This window comes from Magnolia sinica, chromosome 6, assembly GCF_029962835.1.
Source record: "Magnolia sinica isolate HGM2019 chromosome 6, MsV1, whole genome shotgun sequence".
Lineage (NCBI taxonomy): Eukaryota > Viridiplantae > Streptophyta > Magnoliopsida > Magnoliales > Magnoliaceae > Magnolia > Magnolia sinica.
This window is the reverse complement of record NC_080578.1, coordinates 73,710,527-73,728,796: the sequence shown is the minus strand read 5'-3', so window position 1 is coordinate 73,728,796 and position 18,270 is coordinate 73,710,527. Positions and strand designations below refer to the sequence as shown.

General features: G+C 40.2%; 1 protein-coding gene across 1 annotated transcript; it reads left to right on the top strand.

The window, feature by feature from the left end:
* The first annotated feature begins 919 nt into the window (after positions 1 to 919).
* Positions 920 to 16,846, top strand: LOC131248878 (vacuolar protein-sorting-associated protein 37 homolog 1-like). The gene is made up of 7 exons (XM_058249374.1): positions 920 to 1,086; positions 5,668 to 5,880; positions 13,406 to 13,493; positions 15,734 to 15,773; positions 15,872 to 15,918; positions 16,019 to 16,139; positions 16,554 to 16,846. The coding sequence occupies exons 1-7, from the start codon at positions 1,070 to 1,072 to the stop codon at positions 16,712 to 16,714; spliced, it is 687 nt and encodes a 228-aa protein (XP_058105357.1). The 5' UTR covers positions 920 to 1,069; the 3' UTR covers positions 16,715 to 16,846.
* The last annotated feature ends 1,424 nt before the right edge of the window (positions 16,847 to 18,270 follow it).

Here is an 18,270-nt window from a genome sequence, read left to right as displayed (position 1 = left end):
GAAAAACTTTTTGAATATAAGGTACCGTAATGTAAATTCTACATTAGTTAGGTAGTTTTCTGTAAAATTACCAAGATTTTATTTTCTTTAACGTTCTTATGGTCAGAATCATCCGTTTACGGTGGAAACGGATTGGCTACTCCCCTGCCACCAGCCAATGGCTGATGGTCGGTGCTTTGTGCGCCCCACATAGTCTACGAAAAACTTTTTGAATATAAGGTACCGTAATGTAAATTCTACATTAATTAGGTAGTTTTCTGTAAAATTACCAAGATTTTATTTTCTTTAACGTTCTTATGGTCAGAATCATCCGTTTACGGTGGAAACGGATTGGCTACTCCCCTGCCACCAGCCAATGGCTGATGGTCGGTGCTTTGTGCGCCCCACCATGATATATGTGCTTCATCCATGCCGTCAATCTATTTTTCCATATCATTTTATGGAATGAGACAAAAAATGAGTTATATCCCAATCTTAAGTTAAAAGATTCCAGTAAACAGTGTTGAATGAGCATGAACCATTAATAACCTTCCGGGGGCCATAAAAGTTTTGGATCAAGCTGATTTTTGTTTTTTCCCTTCATTTGGGCCGGAATGACCAAATCAACAGATTGGATGTCAAATAAACAGTAAATTGGGCCTTAGGAGGATTTTAATGGTGGATATCCAATCACTATTGTTTTCCTGTAGTGTGGTCCACCTGAAATTTATATCCCTTTCATTTTTTTGATAAAGCCTAAAATGATCCGTAAAAATGGATGAACGGAATGGAAAAAAGACATACATCATTGTGGGGCCCACAGAGCACCGACCATCAGCCACCGGGCTGGTGTCAGGGGGAGTAGCCAATCCGTTTCCGTTTACGGTGGACCGTACATCACAGAAATCAGAAATGTGCGGTTCAGATAATCTCACGAGTCGCCGATGGGGCCGACCGAGGCAAGACGAACCGGAGGCAAAAAGTCACCAACGTTACTTCGTAGGAAGATGGGTCGATAAAGAGGCGGAAGGTTTCTTTGGAGAGAGAGAGAGAGAGATATCGATTTGGTAAAGAAGAAAGCCGATCAGCCATGTTCAAGTCATTCTGGTAATGAATTTCCTCTTTTCCTCTCTCTTCTTTATCGTATTTCTTTGAAGATTGGCCATGTTCATTTCTACGGTTCTGATCTATGATTGAGTTGGGATGGTCCCGACCCATAGATGGATAGCTCTTCCTAGGGCAAGTCAAGCGGTTGATTTTGATTTCATCCCTTAAAATGAAAAAGAAATAATTTATTTTCCTTTTTTCTTTCATATCATGTTCTTCTTGAATTCGTCTTCAATAAGAAAGAAAAATCATCGCGTGCTTTTACGGTAGGAAGTGTTTGTGCTCGTGGTAATCAGCGAGTAATTGCAAGATTGAAAGTCTCAATTTAAGAAAACCATCGGTTGCTTCCTTCCCTGTTGACCCTAGTGCTGATGCGGATGTTTTCAAGAAGCATTCCAATTTCCAGGCCTTGAAAGTGGGTGATGCAAACCCCAAAGGGGATGTAAATGGATCAAAGAAAGAAGAAAAATATAGTAGGGAAGAACCCTAACAATCCTCTAGCCAAATGCTAGAGATTGCACAAAAACCCCCTCCCCAAATCTTCTTCCGAAGCAAATCATCATCATCATCATCCAAGCCTTATCCCAACTAATTGGGATCAGCTAGATGAATCCTATTTTGCCATTCCACTCTATCAAGGGCCCCACCCAGTGAATATAGTATTGATAATTTCAGCTGATGTTATCAGTACTGAACCTGCCCAATACGAAACCCAACTAAACTAATGGTTTTTGGGATATCGGTGATGATGGCTTCCTTCCAAACATTTTGGGAGTTAGTCAAGGAAGATCTACTTAGCTTCATTGCTGAATTTTGAGAGAGAGAGGACACCTCTTGTCAGAACAAGGAACTTCTTTGATTGCACTCATCTCGAAAAAAAGACGGTGTGGAATGCCTGGGTAATTTCCAACCTATTAGTTTCATTGGAGGGCCATATAAAGTACTTGCAAAGATCCTAGCCACAAGGTTTTGAGCAGTCCTGGAAAAAAGTTATTTCGGAATCTCAACGAGCATTTGGGCAGACCAATATTGCACAATGCTCTAATAGTGCATGAGTGCTTAGATTCGAGACACATGGAAGGGAAAAGGGGGTTTGTTTGCCAACTGGACATCGAAAAGGCATTCGATCACTTAAATTGGGGATTCCTAGACTGTGAATGGTTCGCCACAAGGCTACTTTCGGGCTTCAAGAAGCTCAAAGCAAGGGGAATTGTTGTGCCCCTTTCTATTTGTAGTGGTGATTGAAGCATTAAGTAAGATGATCAACAGGGGACAATCTGTTGGGTTTTTCAGAGGCTTTTTTTTTTGGGTAAAATGTTGTTCAACGCGAGGAAGTTGGTAAAATGTTTTGAGCTGGTCTCAGGCCTAAGGGTCAACATTTCCAAAAGCGAGCTGTTTGGGGTATTCTCTCCTAGTGAAGAAGTGGCGGAACTAGTAGAGATCTTTGGGTGCAAAGCAGGATCTCTTCTATCAATGTATTTGAGTCTCTCATTGTGCGTTGGAAAACCGGCCAAACGCTTGTGGGACAAAGTTATAGAGAAGGTAGAAAGGAAGTTATTGAGATGGAAGTACTTCTCTCATTGGTGGGCATGTTAACTTTGATAAAGGCAACCATGTCTAACCTTCCACTATATTTCATGTCACTGTTTAACCGACCAAACACTCGTGGGACATAGTTATAGAGAAGGTAGAAGGAAGTTATTGAGATGGAAGAATAAACTTCTCTCATTGGTTGGCAGGTTAACTTTGATAAAGGCAACCATGTCTAACCTTCCGCTATATTTCATGTCACTGTTTAGCTGCCAGACATTAGTGATGACTGAGCTGGGGAGGTTGTGAAGAAATTTTATGTGGCAGGGAGCTGAGAAGAAGCACAAGTTCCATCTTTTTAAAATGGGAGGAGGTTTACAAACTGTATAGGGAAGGGATAGTTGACATTCGGGGATTGGAACAAATGAATCAAGCTCTTCTAGGGAAATGGTTATGGAGGTTTGGGGTGGAAGAAGGAAGATTGCGGATTGAAGTAATAAAAGACAAATATGGTACTCAAGAGGGAGGTTGGTGGGTAAAGAACTTGTCTCTCTATTGGAAGGGGGTATCATCACTGATGAGCAAATTTAAGGGGTACGCTTTTTCTAGGGTGATGACGGAAGGATTTGCCTGCTTATTTTGTCATTCCCATTGACAAGTCAGCGCATTTTAGGTCTAATCATTCTACAATTTGTTGTGGCATCCCCCCTCTGGTGAAGGAAGTGATGTTCTCTTTTGTTTGGTTGTGTGAAGCTCAGTAGCGGCATTCACATGGCTAGTGTAAAGAAACAAGATTCTTACTATCGATAACCTACAAAAGAGATTGTTAGTAATTTCAAATTGTTGCGTGATATGTATGTTGAATGATGTGCATTTGGGGGGGGGGGGGGGGTTTCAAGGAGAAAGCAGGTCATATGTAGAAATTAGTAATGATGGCCGTATTGTTGGCTACTTGGAAGGAAAGGAACGGATAATGTTTTCAAAACAAGAGCAGGTCGGAGATGGATGTATGTATATAAAAGGGCTAAAATGGATGTATGGGGTGGGCTTCCAGTATAAAGGAACTCAATCAAAATGTTTGATCGTTTTTAGCAGGGTTGTACTTTCGCAATATGCATAAGGATCCATCATGATTATATTTCAGAGTTAATACCCACTTGCTGCCAACTACATGTTGTCCTAGCAACTGTACTCGATCCCAAGTCCCTTCTTTTTCTAAGATGGTCATCTTCATCATGGTTGCTTTCCACCGAGGATTGGCTAGAGCATCTTCAACTGTGAAATGAATCAGAATTAGGTAAAATTGAAGAAATATATGCTTGAAATGAATGAGAAAGAGAAATATATGAAATGAAGTTACCAAAAGGATGAGAGGTACATAGCCACTTTGCTTTCCAAAGAGCAATTGGTAATTCAATAAAGAGATGCCGGTAACTCAGAGTTACTGATGGGGATGAGATGTACAGGACCATTTTGCTTTCCAAAGAGTAATTTGTAATTCAGTTGAAGACGATGGAGGCATTGAATCCGAAGGTTGATGATCGAAAAGAGCCTCAGAGGGCTTGTTCTCTCTTACATTTCCAGCTGCTTTTCATTAGGCTTGGACTGATTTTGAACTGGGAGAGCACTATCAACAATGCTTGGAGAAAGTGACATCTTTAGTACTGTTCTCAGAGAAAGTGACATATTAGAGACATCTTCTTTTTGTTAGCAAACAATAACAAGTGTATCCCTTCTGAGAATTTGAATACCTTGAGAAAATACACTTTGTAGCTTGAGAGCCTAACTTGTTATGCGATAGCAGTGACACATGTAGGTATTGGTGCCATGCCTGTTGTCCCTGTGGGGACAGCAGTGGGACCTGTTGGTCCTTTTGCTGATGCCGATCGCCCTTGTGGGTTCTGCTTATGATAGTGGTGCAACTGGTGGGTTACAAGAGATGGCGAGAAGTCAGTTATAAGCCTTAAACAGTTGCAAGAGATAAGGGAGAAATCTTTCGTTTAAAGGATGTAATCTTTTGTTTCTTCGCTTCTAGCACTGACAAGCTTAAAGGATGTAATCTTTTGTTTCTTGGCGTCTAGTTTGGTCCGCTATCTCAGCGGCCCTAGCCCAATGTTTTTTGTTTTTTGTTTTTCTCTTTTCTCTTGTTTTTTCTTCCTCCTCTTAGTACAATTTGTGATACCCTTTTAAAAAAAAAAAAGAGATAAGGGAGAAATCAAACTAAAGAAATAAGATACAATAAAGGATAAGAACCATGTATGGTGCACCGCTGGAGGACTGGAATGGGTCTAATCACCCTTGCATATGATGCACTGCAGGAGTTCACGTATACGTACACATTCTTAATGGGGCATTAGTTTGCTGATGAATGAGAGTCTAAGATGATGGCCTTGCTGCTGTCGTCTGGGCTTTTTGGGGTGGTAACTTGATGGACATTACTGCACATGCACCTGGTGCTGCTTCAACACATTTCATTTCAAGTCGTTGTTGAACGGAAATATATTGTAATAGCAAAGTTAAAGACTTTAGATCATGATGGTAATTTTGAACATCCACAAACAACTTATATTTGGGTTACAATCCAAAAAATTCGAAATGCATTTGAATAGCGATTTCAATGTACGTCCAAACACTGTAATGGGGAGATGGCATTGAGTGTTAAGGATTTTAGCATAACTGGTACGGTAGAGTCCTAGCAATGCATTTTTTTTCATGTAGGTAAAGGCTCTTCTTTGCATGCCATGACCTAAAACTCCAGACCTGCATTTATCTGTCTAAGCATGTGAGTTTATGGGAAAAATAGTCATGAGCATCTTTCCAGTTGAGTGACGCTGCACTGCATAATACTTAAAATATACACTAAATATGCATTCACTTGCATAAGCATACAATCAGAAAAAATAAAATTGTGAGCAGATGAATGCATGTGTGGATCTCCCTGTGAATTTCATCTATGCAGTTGAGAGATGTTATCTACAATGTGTTTTACTTACGAACAGTTTGTAGTTTATTTATTCTTAGAAGCTCCAACCTCCTTTAATGTGCATATAGGGGTTCGCAAGAGCAACAAGAAATTCCTACCGAGTCTTGGTATCCATCATCGGTGGTTGGTTCATCACCAAATTCTTCCCGCCCTTCCACGGCAAATAGCTCTTCTGGACTCAGCGGGCAACAAAGAACTTCAGATCGGCCAGAGTCTTCCTCCCATGGGCAATTCTCACCAAGTGAGGCAGCGGGCATAATTGCTGTCTTGAAGGATAAAAGGTAAGTTTAGCTAAAGAAACCTTTAATGCATAGTGTTGTGATTTGTGAAGAGTAGGTAGCATTGTCCCTATTTTGGACACTTTTGTAAAATTTATATGCATACAAGTTTTAGGTAGGGCTGTCAATGGGCCAAGAGTGGGCAAAGCAAAATTGAAATTTTGAATAGACCTGGCATAACCAGTTATGAAGTTGGAGGAGATCTAATGGGTCCCCTTCCTGTATTTATACATCTGTTTTCTTGTTTATGGGATATATTTGGCTGGAGTCCAACATAAGCATCCTTTTTCCTTTTGTGAATGATAACTAGATTAAAAAAATAGTAAAGGAAAATTTAGGCAAGGGAAAAAGAGGAGCCAACAACAACTGACTCTAATCATTCTCTCTTTTTCTAGGAACTCACATTTCCATTTACTTGCCTTAAACAGTAGACTGGGAAAGAAGCTAGGGTCGTGTGGCAGCTTGTCTTGCTGGTAGTTTTATGGGCAATTTGGGGAAAAAGGAACAGTCGGTATTTCTAGAATAAGAGTGGATTGGCCTCTTGTTTAAAAGCCCTTGATGATTGTAATTTTCTTCATTGTTTGGGTTGTAGATGTCTTTCTCGCCTTTGATTTTCATTGGCGATTTTGTTTAATAAAATTTCGTTGCCTTTCAAAAAGAAAAAAAAAAAAAAAAAAAACAGAGTAAGAAACATTTAAGTGAATAAAGATAGCTCTAATTTAAGAGATCACAAAAGCTGATTCCCATGGCCCAACTTTCTTTTTTGAAGAGTAATGAAAAATAGTGGAGAAAAAACCCCCACGATGTGTACATAAATAGACCCTTTACAACCCAAACATAGATATTGTATCCTCAACATTTATGTCTCTTATCCCAGATGCTCACTTTATGACATCCCTTTTGGGGTCCCACAAAATTTCTTCCCACGATCTTTGGTTGTTGAGGAAACATCGACAATTTCATTCCCGCCAAATATTCCAAACAACTTGATGGGGACATCATGCGCACGCGCATGCCCCCCATCCTACGCACGTACTCAAGGAGGAGGAAGGTCCCATTATTGATCTGGATCGACGAAGACATCTATGAAGGGCTTCTTAGTTAGGGGGCCGTGCTAAGGAGCATTGGAGTGGACCGGATCATCATAGGGATTCCACCATTGGATCTCATGATCGTGGCCCACTACCTTAGATGATATAGGATTTTGAGTTTTGGTTATTATCGTTATTAGAAACATTATGCGCGATTTTGATTGCGTTGATTAGTTGCTATTTTTGTTACTTCGTCTCTAAGTAATAATGTGCGCACATGACGCGGCTTTTGAGGTTTAGGGTTTTCTTATAAATAGACAACCCCATGTAGGTTTTTTTCATTGAAGTTTATGAATAAAATTCTGCGTTTTTTCTTCTCTTTTCCTCGGAGTTGAAGAAACTAATTGGGTGCGAAACTCTCCTTCCCCGAAGGGCTAACTACCGTGGTGTGAAGTCACAACTATCCCAAATCGTCCCCACCTCCTACACTCCATATACATCATCTCCCACAACCATCCCATCTTCAAATCCACCCATTTTTGTACCCAAGTTCTCATCTATAGTAGATTTTCAGATTCTGGCCCTCCAGGGGGGTTGAAACTTTGGCGGAGCACCACATACACACCGGACCGCGGATAGACGTGAAACTTAGCGTGAGGGTGGACCTCCCCCGGCCGATCGACCCCTAGTTGGCACACGTGCGGACAGGAACCTACGCACGTGCGTCTGGGCTGGGCTGCTGTCCACACGCGTGGAATGTCTCAGGTTATTCTCTCTCCCCTATTTCACTCCTCTCTCGCCTTAAATCCCTAACCCTAACCCTAGATAATCCTAAATTCCAAGTTTTCCAATTTTTGCAAACCCTAGACTTTCCCCGAATTGAAACATAGTGAATCTCTTGAATTGGGGAACAATCCTTTACAAGAGTGGATGAATCTTACTCCTTTGGGTATTGTTTGGTTTATAATTTTATTTTCCAGCCCTAAACGTGTGTAGGCTTGGACCCTTGTAGATTCCCCTTGTTGAATGTTTGATCATATGTGGGACGTGAAATTTTGTGATTGTTTAAAATTGGTATGATCTAAAGCTTGAAATCTTGCATGTCATATTTAATTTCATGTCCTGCATCACAACTGCTAGCAAAACAAGTTGCCACAATGCCCGCCTTTCCTTTGGAAGGGGGTTGCCATGTCACGCCCAGAAGGGCCAGAACATATCAACAACTGATTGAGGCATCACCCCATGCAACATCTAAGTATGTTAAGAAGGTAATCCAAATTTGTCGCACAAAAGGGCAATGGATGAAAAGATGGTTTACTAATTCTACATCGTTCATACATAAGACATAAGAGGCAAATATTTGGTAGAATCATAGATTGTTTTTGTAAATTATCTATGGTTAAAACACGATTGTGTCCAACCAACCTAAGAAAGAATACTATTTAGGTAGGTGCCCCATAGAACAAAAAGGTGTGAAAAAAATTCCTGCCTCCTTGTTGCCTTAGAAACCGTAAGCATCTTATAGAATGATTTGATTGAGAATTTACCAAAAGAGGTTGAAAAGGGATAATATTATGAAGCCGTGCCAATAACTAAGCATAAGCTATCGCCTCCTCATTTGACAAAGCTCTTCTGCAAAGGGGGCACCACATACCACTACTGCCAACATAGGAAAAACATCTGGATACATTTATGTTCTTTATAGGGGCCAAACTTGCCAAGGATGGAAAATCCATTTCCAATGGCCCGTCTCCACACCAAGGGTCCTCCCAAAAGCAAACGCGGATCCCCACCCCGAACACCATACTAATATACAATTACTTTCCTCCAAAGCCTCCCCTCTTCTTTTCCGAATCTCCATTGCCATTTTCCTAGAAGAGCCACATTCATAGACTCCAATACTCTAATATCTGCGTCTCCATTTGATAATGGCTCGCATATTTCCTCCCACTTGAGTAAATTGAATTTCTGCTTCTTCTTCTTCTTTTTCCTTGGCCCTTGCCATAAATTGTGGCTTATCTTTTCCAATCTATCCAAAACTAACTTTGGGCATTTGTACAAGGACATGAAATAGACTAGAAGGTTAGATAGAGCCGCTTTAATTAGAGTGATTCGACCTGCTAATGACGATAAATGACAACTCTTCCACCTAGATAACTTCCTTTCGAATCTATCCAAAACTGACTCTGGGCATTTGTACGAGGACATGAAATAGACTAGAAGGTTAGATAGAGCCGCTTTAATTAGAGTGATTCGACTTGCTAATGACGATAAATGACAACTCTTCCACCTAGATAACTTCCTTTCGAATCTTACAATCACTTTATTCCATAGATGTTTTCTTGGTTTGCCAATGCATATCAGGAGGCCCAAATATGAAGAAGGGGAGGATCCGGCTACGCAAGCAAACATATTTGCAAAGGATGATAGCTTTAGAAGTCTCAATACCTAGCATCTCGCTTGTCTTGACATTTAACTTTAGTCCTGACACTGCTTGAAAAAAACCCAAAATTTTTCTTAAGTTGTCCACCATTGAGATTTCTACATCACAAAATAAAAGTGTGTCATCTACAAATTACAAATGGGATATTTGGTTGCCTTCGTATGCCCCTTGAAACCAGAAATAAGCCCCACATCTTGTCCTCTTGTTAACATTCTGCTCAACACCTCTCTGCTACTACTACAAACAAGAAAGGGGAAATCGGGTCCCACTGCCTTAAGGCTCTACAGGCTTTGAAGAAGCCCTTAGGAGAACCATTCACCAAAACTGAGAAGGTAGCTGAGGAGAAACTTTTGCGCATCTAAGAAATCCATTTGTTCCGCCTTTCAATGTCTAGTTTACACACCATCCCTTCCTTATGTCTCGAGTCAATGCATTCATGGGCAAGTAGGGCACTATCTAATATCTATCTGTTCGCAACAAAGTGGTCTTGATTATTGGATATGATAGTGACCAAATCCAACTTGAATCTGGAAGCTAAGATGATCCAACTTTGACTGTTAAATCATGTTGGTAGCGTTTCTTCTCTTCAGCATATCTTTTACTGACCTATGTTTGTCAGGATTCGGAAGACCTTGAAGTCCTCCACATTCCAATAGATGGTTGAGAAACTATTTACACCCAAATCCCCTTATTCCTGGCTGCCACTCTACCCAGCACCCTTCCATTTCTACGACTGCTTTGAGTGAGCATCCCAGTTTTCCAGCACTAAAAAGAAAAAGAAAAAAAGTGAATCCTTTAACTTGCTTGTTCCTTCTTCAGTTGATAATCACAACTTCCTGCTCAAAGGTACTAAGAATCGTGCTCTCCCTTCTCTCCGCCTGACAGATCGACAATCTTTGTAATCAAAATCCATCTCCAACGTATCAGGCTATTCTGCTTATTATCAACCTTTCTCCAGACCTTCTTGCTTAAGAGAGTTGCAAAACAGACTCGATACTTTCTGAGGAAGGAGTTTTCCTAATGAAGAGGAGTCATAACCAGGCAAAGAGCACTTGCCATTCTCAATTGATTGGGTGACAAATGACTATGGTTTAAATATTTGATTTGACAAAATGTGGAATTGTGGATGGTCCCTTCTCTCCTTCCTCAATATCTTCACACCCTTAACCAAAATAAAATAAAAGAAAATAATCTTCACCAGTACTTCAAATGCATCCTCCTGAATTTGAGACAGCGTTTCCCCTCTGATTTTCCAACTCTGCACCTTCAAATCTCTGCCTTGAACCCCTATAAATGTCCTGTCCTACGGCATGTATGGATCCACTCGCAATTCATTCCAAACTACGGATTCAAGCATGCAAGCGATCCTGCCTTTTCTTGTGTACTGCTATTTCTCTGAAGAATAATGTATGCTCTCATTTAGAACTTGACTGCCCAGATTGCCCCTGACTGCATTCAAAACCTCTGACTTATCAGCTCCTGGATGAGTCTCACCACATTACCCTTGTCAGGCTCTGGATGAGTCTCACCACATTTACCCCTGTTTGAACTATGAGAACCAAGTCCAACTCCATTTGCTTCCAGACTGCAACTTCTATCAATCTGTAATGGGTCTTTGCCTCTAGCTGCACTAACGAAGCAAGCTCCTTTGCCTCCTCCCATTTCCTCTACGCTAGAGGCTAGGTGATAAGTCCTTGAGCCTTTGAATAGACATTTCACCTTTCATAAAGAAATTAAACAGAAATTGTGTCCACTAGCATAGTTGTCTTGAGTTCCTATAGCAACAATGGAGTTGAGTAGCCGGAATTCGTTACCCCAAAAGGAGCTGTTTTTAAGTAACTGCAATATTTTTCTTTACTGCCTGTCTCCATCATCTCATCTCTATCGTTTCTATCAATGATTGTCATGAGTTCCTATAGCAACAATGGAGTTGAGTAACCAGAATTCGTTACCCCAAAAGGAGCTGTTTTTAAGTAACTGCAATATTTTTCTTTACTGCCTGTCTCCATCATCTCATCTCTATCGTTTCTATCAATGATTGTCATGAGTTCCTATAGCAACAATGGAGTTGAGTAGCCGGAATTCGTTACCCAAAAAGGAGCTGTTTTTAAGTAACTGCAATATTTTTCTTTACTGCCTGTCTCCATCATCTCATCTCTATCGTTTCTATCAATGATTCTCTTTCATCACTTTAATCTCACAATGTTGTTCCCATTTTCTTTTCAACGGCTGGATTTTTTAAATTTGAAAAGGCTATGCCCATCCTATCATCTCTACGGTAACACTTCCTTCAGGCCATGTATCTGCCTTCCCTCGATGGACGTGCTTCTCCACTGGAAATTCTCAATGCCTGTCTCCACCTGGTCAATGGAATCATGCACGATTCCATGCTCTGCCCTTCACATTAAATCCATGCATCTCTCGCCCATGTCCCATTATTTTCCGTCCATGTGTCTCACACCTTGCCCCACCAGCATGTTCCTCTCCCCTGATCAAAAGAATCCTCTCTCTTCCCAGGTTCCAATTTATGGTGCCACCTGTTCCTGAACATTCCTGAACTACGGTCTTGTGTGCTTTTGATGGCGCTAAAACCCACTAGATTCACTCGAAATGCCAGAAAATTTCCTTCAAGTAGTAAAAGTAGAAGTAAGGCCTCGAGTCCAGCGTATGTGCCTTTAGTTTGGTTCATATTAAAGGTAGAGTCTTTTGCATGTTAAAGGTAGAGGCTACAATTTGCAGAAATTTAATGCCGCTAGTTGAGGTTTAGACACTTTATACATTGAATAGAACTTTTGTCTGTTTTATACATGGAGTTGAGAATTGTAGGCCCATATAACAAGCCATGGGACTTGTGGTCTGTTTTGGTCAAGGTAAATATCTTGATATATCTAAAGTTTTTCACGTTCTAATGTTTGGGAAATTTTTGTTTGTGCACTGTGTACCCTGAGAGTCGTTGGCATCTATCTCCTACCATCCAATAAAGTTAGGTGGGTTCTCAACATGCATCTCAAAAAGGCTTTTGGTATTTGCATGATGAAGTACAGAAAAACAGAACATTTTGTAATATATCAGAGACGCAGGACGTTGTTTATCTAAGGACAAAAAGCAGGCTCCTAAGCTGGGTGTTTGGGCTATAAGAGCATTTCAGAGTTGCTCCAGAGCAAATAATTGAAAGTCGTGCTGTAGGCTTAGTTGTTCAGATGATGTCTTATCATTGTTGTTGTATCATTTGTAGCTTTCTTGCCAAGGTTTTCCGTAATGATAATAGTGGCCATAATGGCCACCACTGTTACTGTTATGATACAGGCTGTAACGGCTATTTCGGTCCTTTAAAAAAAAAAAAAAACACAAAAAACTAAAAAAGAACCAAAAAAAAAAACCAAAAAAATCTGTATCAGCCCCATAGCAGACCATTACGGCTGTTGGAGGGGGCCATAACGGGCTGTTACGGGTCATTTTTTCTGTAACGGCTGTTGCGGCCGTTACGACCCCATAATGCATAACGGTTGCCACCGTTTCTGTTACATAATGGCCGTTTTGGCATCCCATATTTCTCGTCCTTTTTTGTTGTTAATAAAACAATATTTTGTTATCATCCATTTTTTAAAAAAATGCATTTTGAAATGCTTTCTAGATTCCTGGAAACAATCTTCAATTGTGGGAGATCTGCGCACCAAGAATTGCTGCACACTGTGCATTGAAGTCATACCCTTGATATTTTAAGTTAATGGTGACCAAGCAGCCACATTATTGCCAGGTTTGGCAACCATTTCTCTACAAGATTCAACGGTTCTACTTTTAACCTCAAGGTAAAAGTAAGATTGTTGTAATATCTGGTGGAAGGGGAAAACCTTTTGACATCCCACCTCCCACCCAAATGGTCCCTAGGCCTTGTTTTGAATCAGAAAGATTCTCTCTTGCTTTGCATACTACCCTAAAGGCCTAAAACCGTTACTTGGATTATTTATAATGCTTGTCTCATGTTTTATTTAGCGTTTCTAGAGCACTCGATGATCACTTGGCTGATCCCATTACCTCATCTAATGCTGTGTAGTGTCGATGAGCTTCGGAAGCTTTTAAATGACAAAGATGCCTACAGTGCCTTCTTGCGTTCTCTTGATCAAGTGAAAATTCAAAACAACGTAAGTCGCAACAAAAGTTACTTTTGACTCCCTTGTTTTTATATTTATATTTTTATTCTTTTTCTTGTTACTTAGATTTTCATATACTACTTGCTTTAGATAATCGAGTAATGCAACTTGATGTAGGCTTCGAATCACTTGTAAACTGTCCAAAAGTTTTGTGCTGGTAGCCTGTTACACAGGCCCAATTGAAGACTCCATGTATCAAAGCCATAATGGTTATTTATTTTTCTGCATAACATAGAGTCAAAATGCATGTAGGTGTTGTAAGTTTTCATAAGTTGGCATGTGACATAAAATAAGGTGTGGAGGTATTATATTCATTTGTAGGAATGTCACCATATATGGCGCAACCAGCTGATGGAAAGGATCCACCCAAACGTATACCAAATTGGCACAACCTGCTGATGGGAAGGATCCCCGCCCAAACGTAGGCACCTTCAATCTTAAGCACGAGAACACAAACGAATAGAACAGACCAATTCAAGAGATTTGAATCAATTTAAAGGTGCTTTCTTACTACTCATTCCAAACCCATAATATAAGGTTTTGAAACTTACATATAAGGAAAATACAGAATGTCATTGACAACCAATGACTTGTTACAAATATGAAAACGAGATAAAAAGATATAAAAATATATTAAAATTTTTGACTAATGGATTATTCATAGGTAGTTGATTGATTTTTGCTAGCTAATTACCTAAATAAGGTAGCTACTTAAATAGGAGGCTTGGGCCTCCTTCTTGATGGGCCGAATATTGGGCTTAACAGGCCTGAGCTTGGCCCATGGATCGTGAGCCCATATCAGCCCACATCAGTCTTCCCCCACTTGAAAGAACTCAACTCCGACGAGTTAATTGCCTGATATTGCTCATAAAGGCCAGGATTCAGATGCTAGAACTTTGTGGTTGTGATCCATGTAGCATTGGAGAGATGTCCTTGCCAACGAACGAGAAACTTCTGGTAACCACCTTGGCGTGAGGAGACGATCTAGTCATCGAGAACATCAACGATCGTGTCCGTAGGTGTCAAAATGGTCGGAAGTGATTAAAGAAATAAAGGAAAATATGTAGAATTTTATGATTAAAGAACCTGGAAACAACAATATCGAGATTGTTGTTATTCCGGGACTTCAACCTAGCTGTTGGAACCCACTCTATTACCAAATTGGCGCAGCCAATTGATGGGAAGGATTTGCCCAAATGTATACCAAACTGGCGCAACCGGCTGATAGGAAGGATCCGTCCAAATGTAGGCACCTTCAATCTCAAGCACGAGAATACAAACTAATAGAAGAGAACAATTTAAGAGATTTGATTCAATTCAAAGGTGCCTTCTTACTACTCATCTCAAGCCATTATTTAAGGTTTTGAAATGTACATATAAGGAAAGTACATAATGTCATTGATAACCAATGACATATTACAAATAAGAATGCATTAAAAATGTTGACTAATGGATTATTCATAGCTTGTTGATTGATGTTTGCCACTTAATTACCAAAATAAGGTAGATACCGAAATAGGAAGCTTGGATCTCCTTGTTGATGGATGGGCCGGTTGTCGGGCTTAATGGGCCTGATCCATTGATTGTGGGCCTAGATCAGCCTGCATCAATATGGTTGCATGATTCTTCTAATCAGGTGCCACTCCCGCTTCGAATCACACATCAGAACAGCGCTACCACTCTTGCTTCTGCTTCATAGCGTTTATACTTGCTGATGTTTTGAAACTGACGCTTCTTTACTTTGCACCCGAATTTGTTGCCGCTTCACACTTCATGCAACTATACGATGTAGTTTGTATCTAACATTTTTGTTAATGAATTGTAAAGCTACTGTAACTTGAGAGGGGTACCAGCATGATTTGTCATTCATAATGGTTTTAGGGGATGAAGACGAATCTCCAGTGTATGTGTGAGCATGCGTGCGTGCGTGTTGTGTGTGGGGATGTGTTATTCATTGTCATTTTATTTTGCCTTACTATGCATACCACAAATTAGCTGACTAGAAGCCGTCTCAGCTTTTATGTCACAACTGAGAAGCTGTACAGCTTTGTTTTCTATATCCTGACTTGCACGGAGAGAAGGTTAACATCCAAAAACTTAACAGTGTGGTTAACTCTCAGTTGTAATCTCGTATAATTCTTGTCCCCCGAAATTGTCATTATTTATCAAAAGGCAAAAGATATATCATTGTCAGATCCTTGCTGACACTTCACACTTCTTCCTGTCTCCAGCTTCGGGATGAACTTCGGAAGGAGACTACGCAGCTTGCTAGTGAGTGCAACTTTCTTCAACTGTTTGTTCTATGCTTGGATGTTATTGTCCAGCAGTTTCCTCTAGAGGCTAAATACTGACATATATCTGTTGAATAGGGGAGAACTTGGAGAAAGAGCCTCGAATTTTGGAGCTTAGAAATCAGGTGAGCCTTTAAGGGGACTCTGATTTTTTATTTAAAAAGAATTGGAAGTTGATGATCTTGACTGCTTGGCTTCTTTATTCTCTTTATTTGATTTTTGCAGTGTAGAATCATTAGGACAACAGAGCTCGCTGCTGCCCAAGAGAAACTAAATGAACTCGAGAGGCAAAAGGAGGAAAATCTGAGGTTCTTTTCTCCCCCGATGCTCCTCCAAAGGATGCAAGGTAGAGAAGAATATTTATTACCTACGTCTCCATTTCTGTTACGGTGGTAGTCAAGGATAACATGCATTCACACGAGCACACACGTGCGTGGACACACTTGCCCCTTTGATGCCTCCCTTAGAGGGAGACCAGACTTGAACGGTAACCATTCAGGGCTGTAGTCTTGCAACTACAGTAAAGGGGTGTTGGATACCTTGGATTTGCAAATCCTAGATCTTGTACGTATTTGGCAATTGCAGATGCGCAACCGGGCTTGGAAGCCTGTTGCAAGTGTAATGGACAGGTACTATGAATCCAAGCCAAGAAGCACAGAGCATGAATCGAATGGGACATGCATGCATAATCTCTTACATTCGACATGCATTGATCTGAACCAGCGAGAATTGAACAATAACAATGGTGTTTGATTTGCAGATGCAATGAATAAAACAGAAGAAGAATCTGAAATCCTTCATAGGCAGTTCCTTGATAAGGAGATCGACCTTGCAGTTTTTGTACAGAAATACAAGAAGCTGCGTACAACTTATCACAGACGGGCACTTCTCCATCTTGCTGCCAAGACATACACTGGTTAAGCAAAGACTAGCAAGTTCTCATAGTAATTTTTGCTTGTATATGAGTGGTATGTTACTTGTATTTGAATTCTGCTTTATCTGTTGTTTCCTCTAATGTGTTTGCCAAAAAAAAATGAAAAAAAGTTTCCCTTCTGACTGGTTATCTTAGTCAACGAAGGATAATCTCTAATATCTACTAAGTGTACTAGAGTTTTGCGAGGCTGAAATGCATGTAGAGCTCTTCTATTTGACACACGATCACACATGCTAATATGACAAATGCAAGATCCAGGACGTCCATCATGTGGGTCCAACTGTCGATTTTGGCTTTGAAAAATTATGCATTTAGTTCTTTGGAAAAAATGGCATTAAAACACAGTCCGCTAGAACAATTTTCTGGCCATCCCAAGGAGTTTAAATGGCCTGGTTTCTAGACCGTGATATAAATAGTGCGCTGCACGTCATGGATGGTTGAGATCTTGTACATGTGCGTGGGCTGATAATCAGATTTTTTACTAATGATATTTTGGGGTAGTTGAGTTTAGGGGGCGTGTTAATGCCCTGGATATTTCAATTGCTAGCTGCTGCGATGCCTGGTTATTGGAGTTGCTGGCAATTTTACCTTTTCTCTTTGGGCCTGTAGTATTTTTATTTTTGTTGAAAACTGTGATGATATTCCATTAAAAATGGCCGCAACTTGAAAATACAAATATACACCACAAAAAACAACTAAAGACGCCCCACCCAAAGGATGAGACAAAGAAGCACAAGATAATCTATGCCTCCGCCCACTCCTTGACATAAAGACTAGCTCTCCTAAAAACATTTGGAACTCATCTCATCTCATTTGCATCGCTCATTTCTTTCTCATCAAATAGTGCAAAAAATGGCTAACAAACTCAGCCTCTGTATCTCCTCTTATCCCTTTTTTCCTATACCCTGACCATGCCAAGAGGTAAGAAGATCTTATATGTGAGTGGGGAAAACCCATAGAACCCCAAAGGAGTGAAGAAGAAGACTCCAGACCTCCCTCATAAAGGAGCAATGGATAAACAAATGATCCATAGATTTTGTATCTTTATAGTACATTAAGCAAATGTTCCGAAGGGCCATGTTCCTCGTATAAAGATTGTTAACTGTAAGCACTTTTTTCTCCTCCCTACTAGCCAACTAAAAGCTGTCACCTTCAAATGAGCACCACAGCGCCATAGATGTGCCGTAGAAGAAATGCCATCATTCCATTCACATTCAGTCAGAAACTGGTACAAGGAACTAATTGAGAAAGAGCTGGATCTATCCTTTAACCACTTCAAATAATTTGGAGTTAATTGAGAAAGAGCTGGGTCTATCCTTTAACCACTTCAAAGAATTCACATATGAAGGCATTAGTAAAAAAATTCCTTAGAAGCTATAGTGAAAGAACTAGTTCTTTGATTTACTCATCATCAAGATTTCTTCTAAAGATATGAGGCCAACATACTTCCTCGCCTTTCATTGAAAGGCAATTACTCACCTTCATTCCCTTTTCCCTAGCTAAAGTCCCTAAAGATGGAAATGTATCCCTAGGATTTACTTCT

What these genes read in the sequence shown, in the direction of transcription:
- LOC131248878 (XM_058249374.1), top strand. An exon ending in GCTGTCTTGAAGGATAAAAG is followed by an intron (nt 5,881 to 13,405) that starts GTAAGTTTAGCT and finishes AATGCTGTGTAG; the next exon opens with TGTCGATGAGCTTCGGAAGC. An exon ending in GCTCCTCCAAAGGATGCAAG is followed by an intron (nt 16,140 to 16,553) that starts GTAGAGAAGAAT and finishes TTTGATTTGCAG; the next exon opens with ATGCAATGAATAAAACAGAA.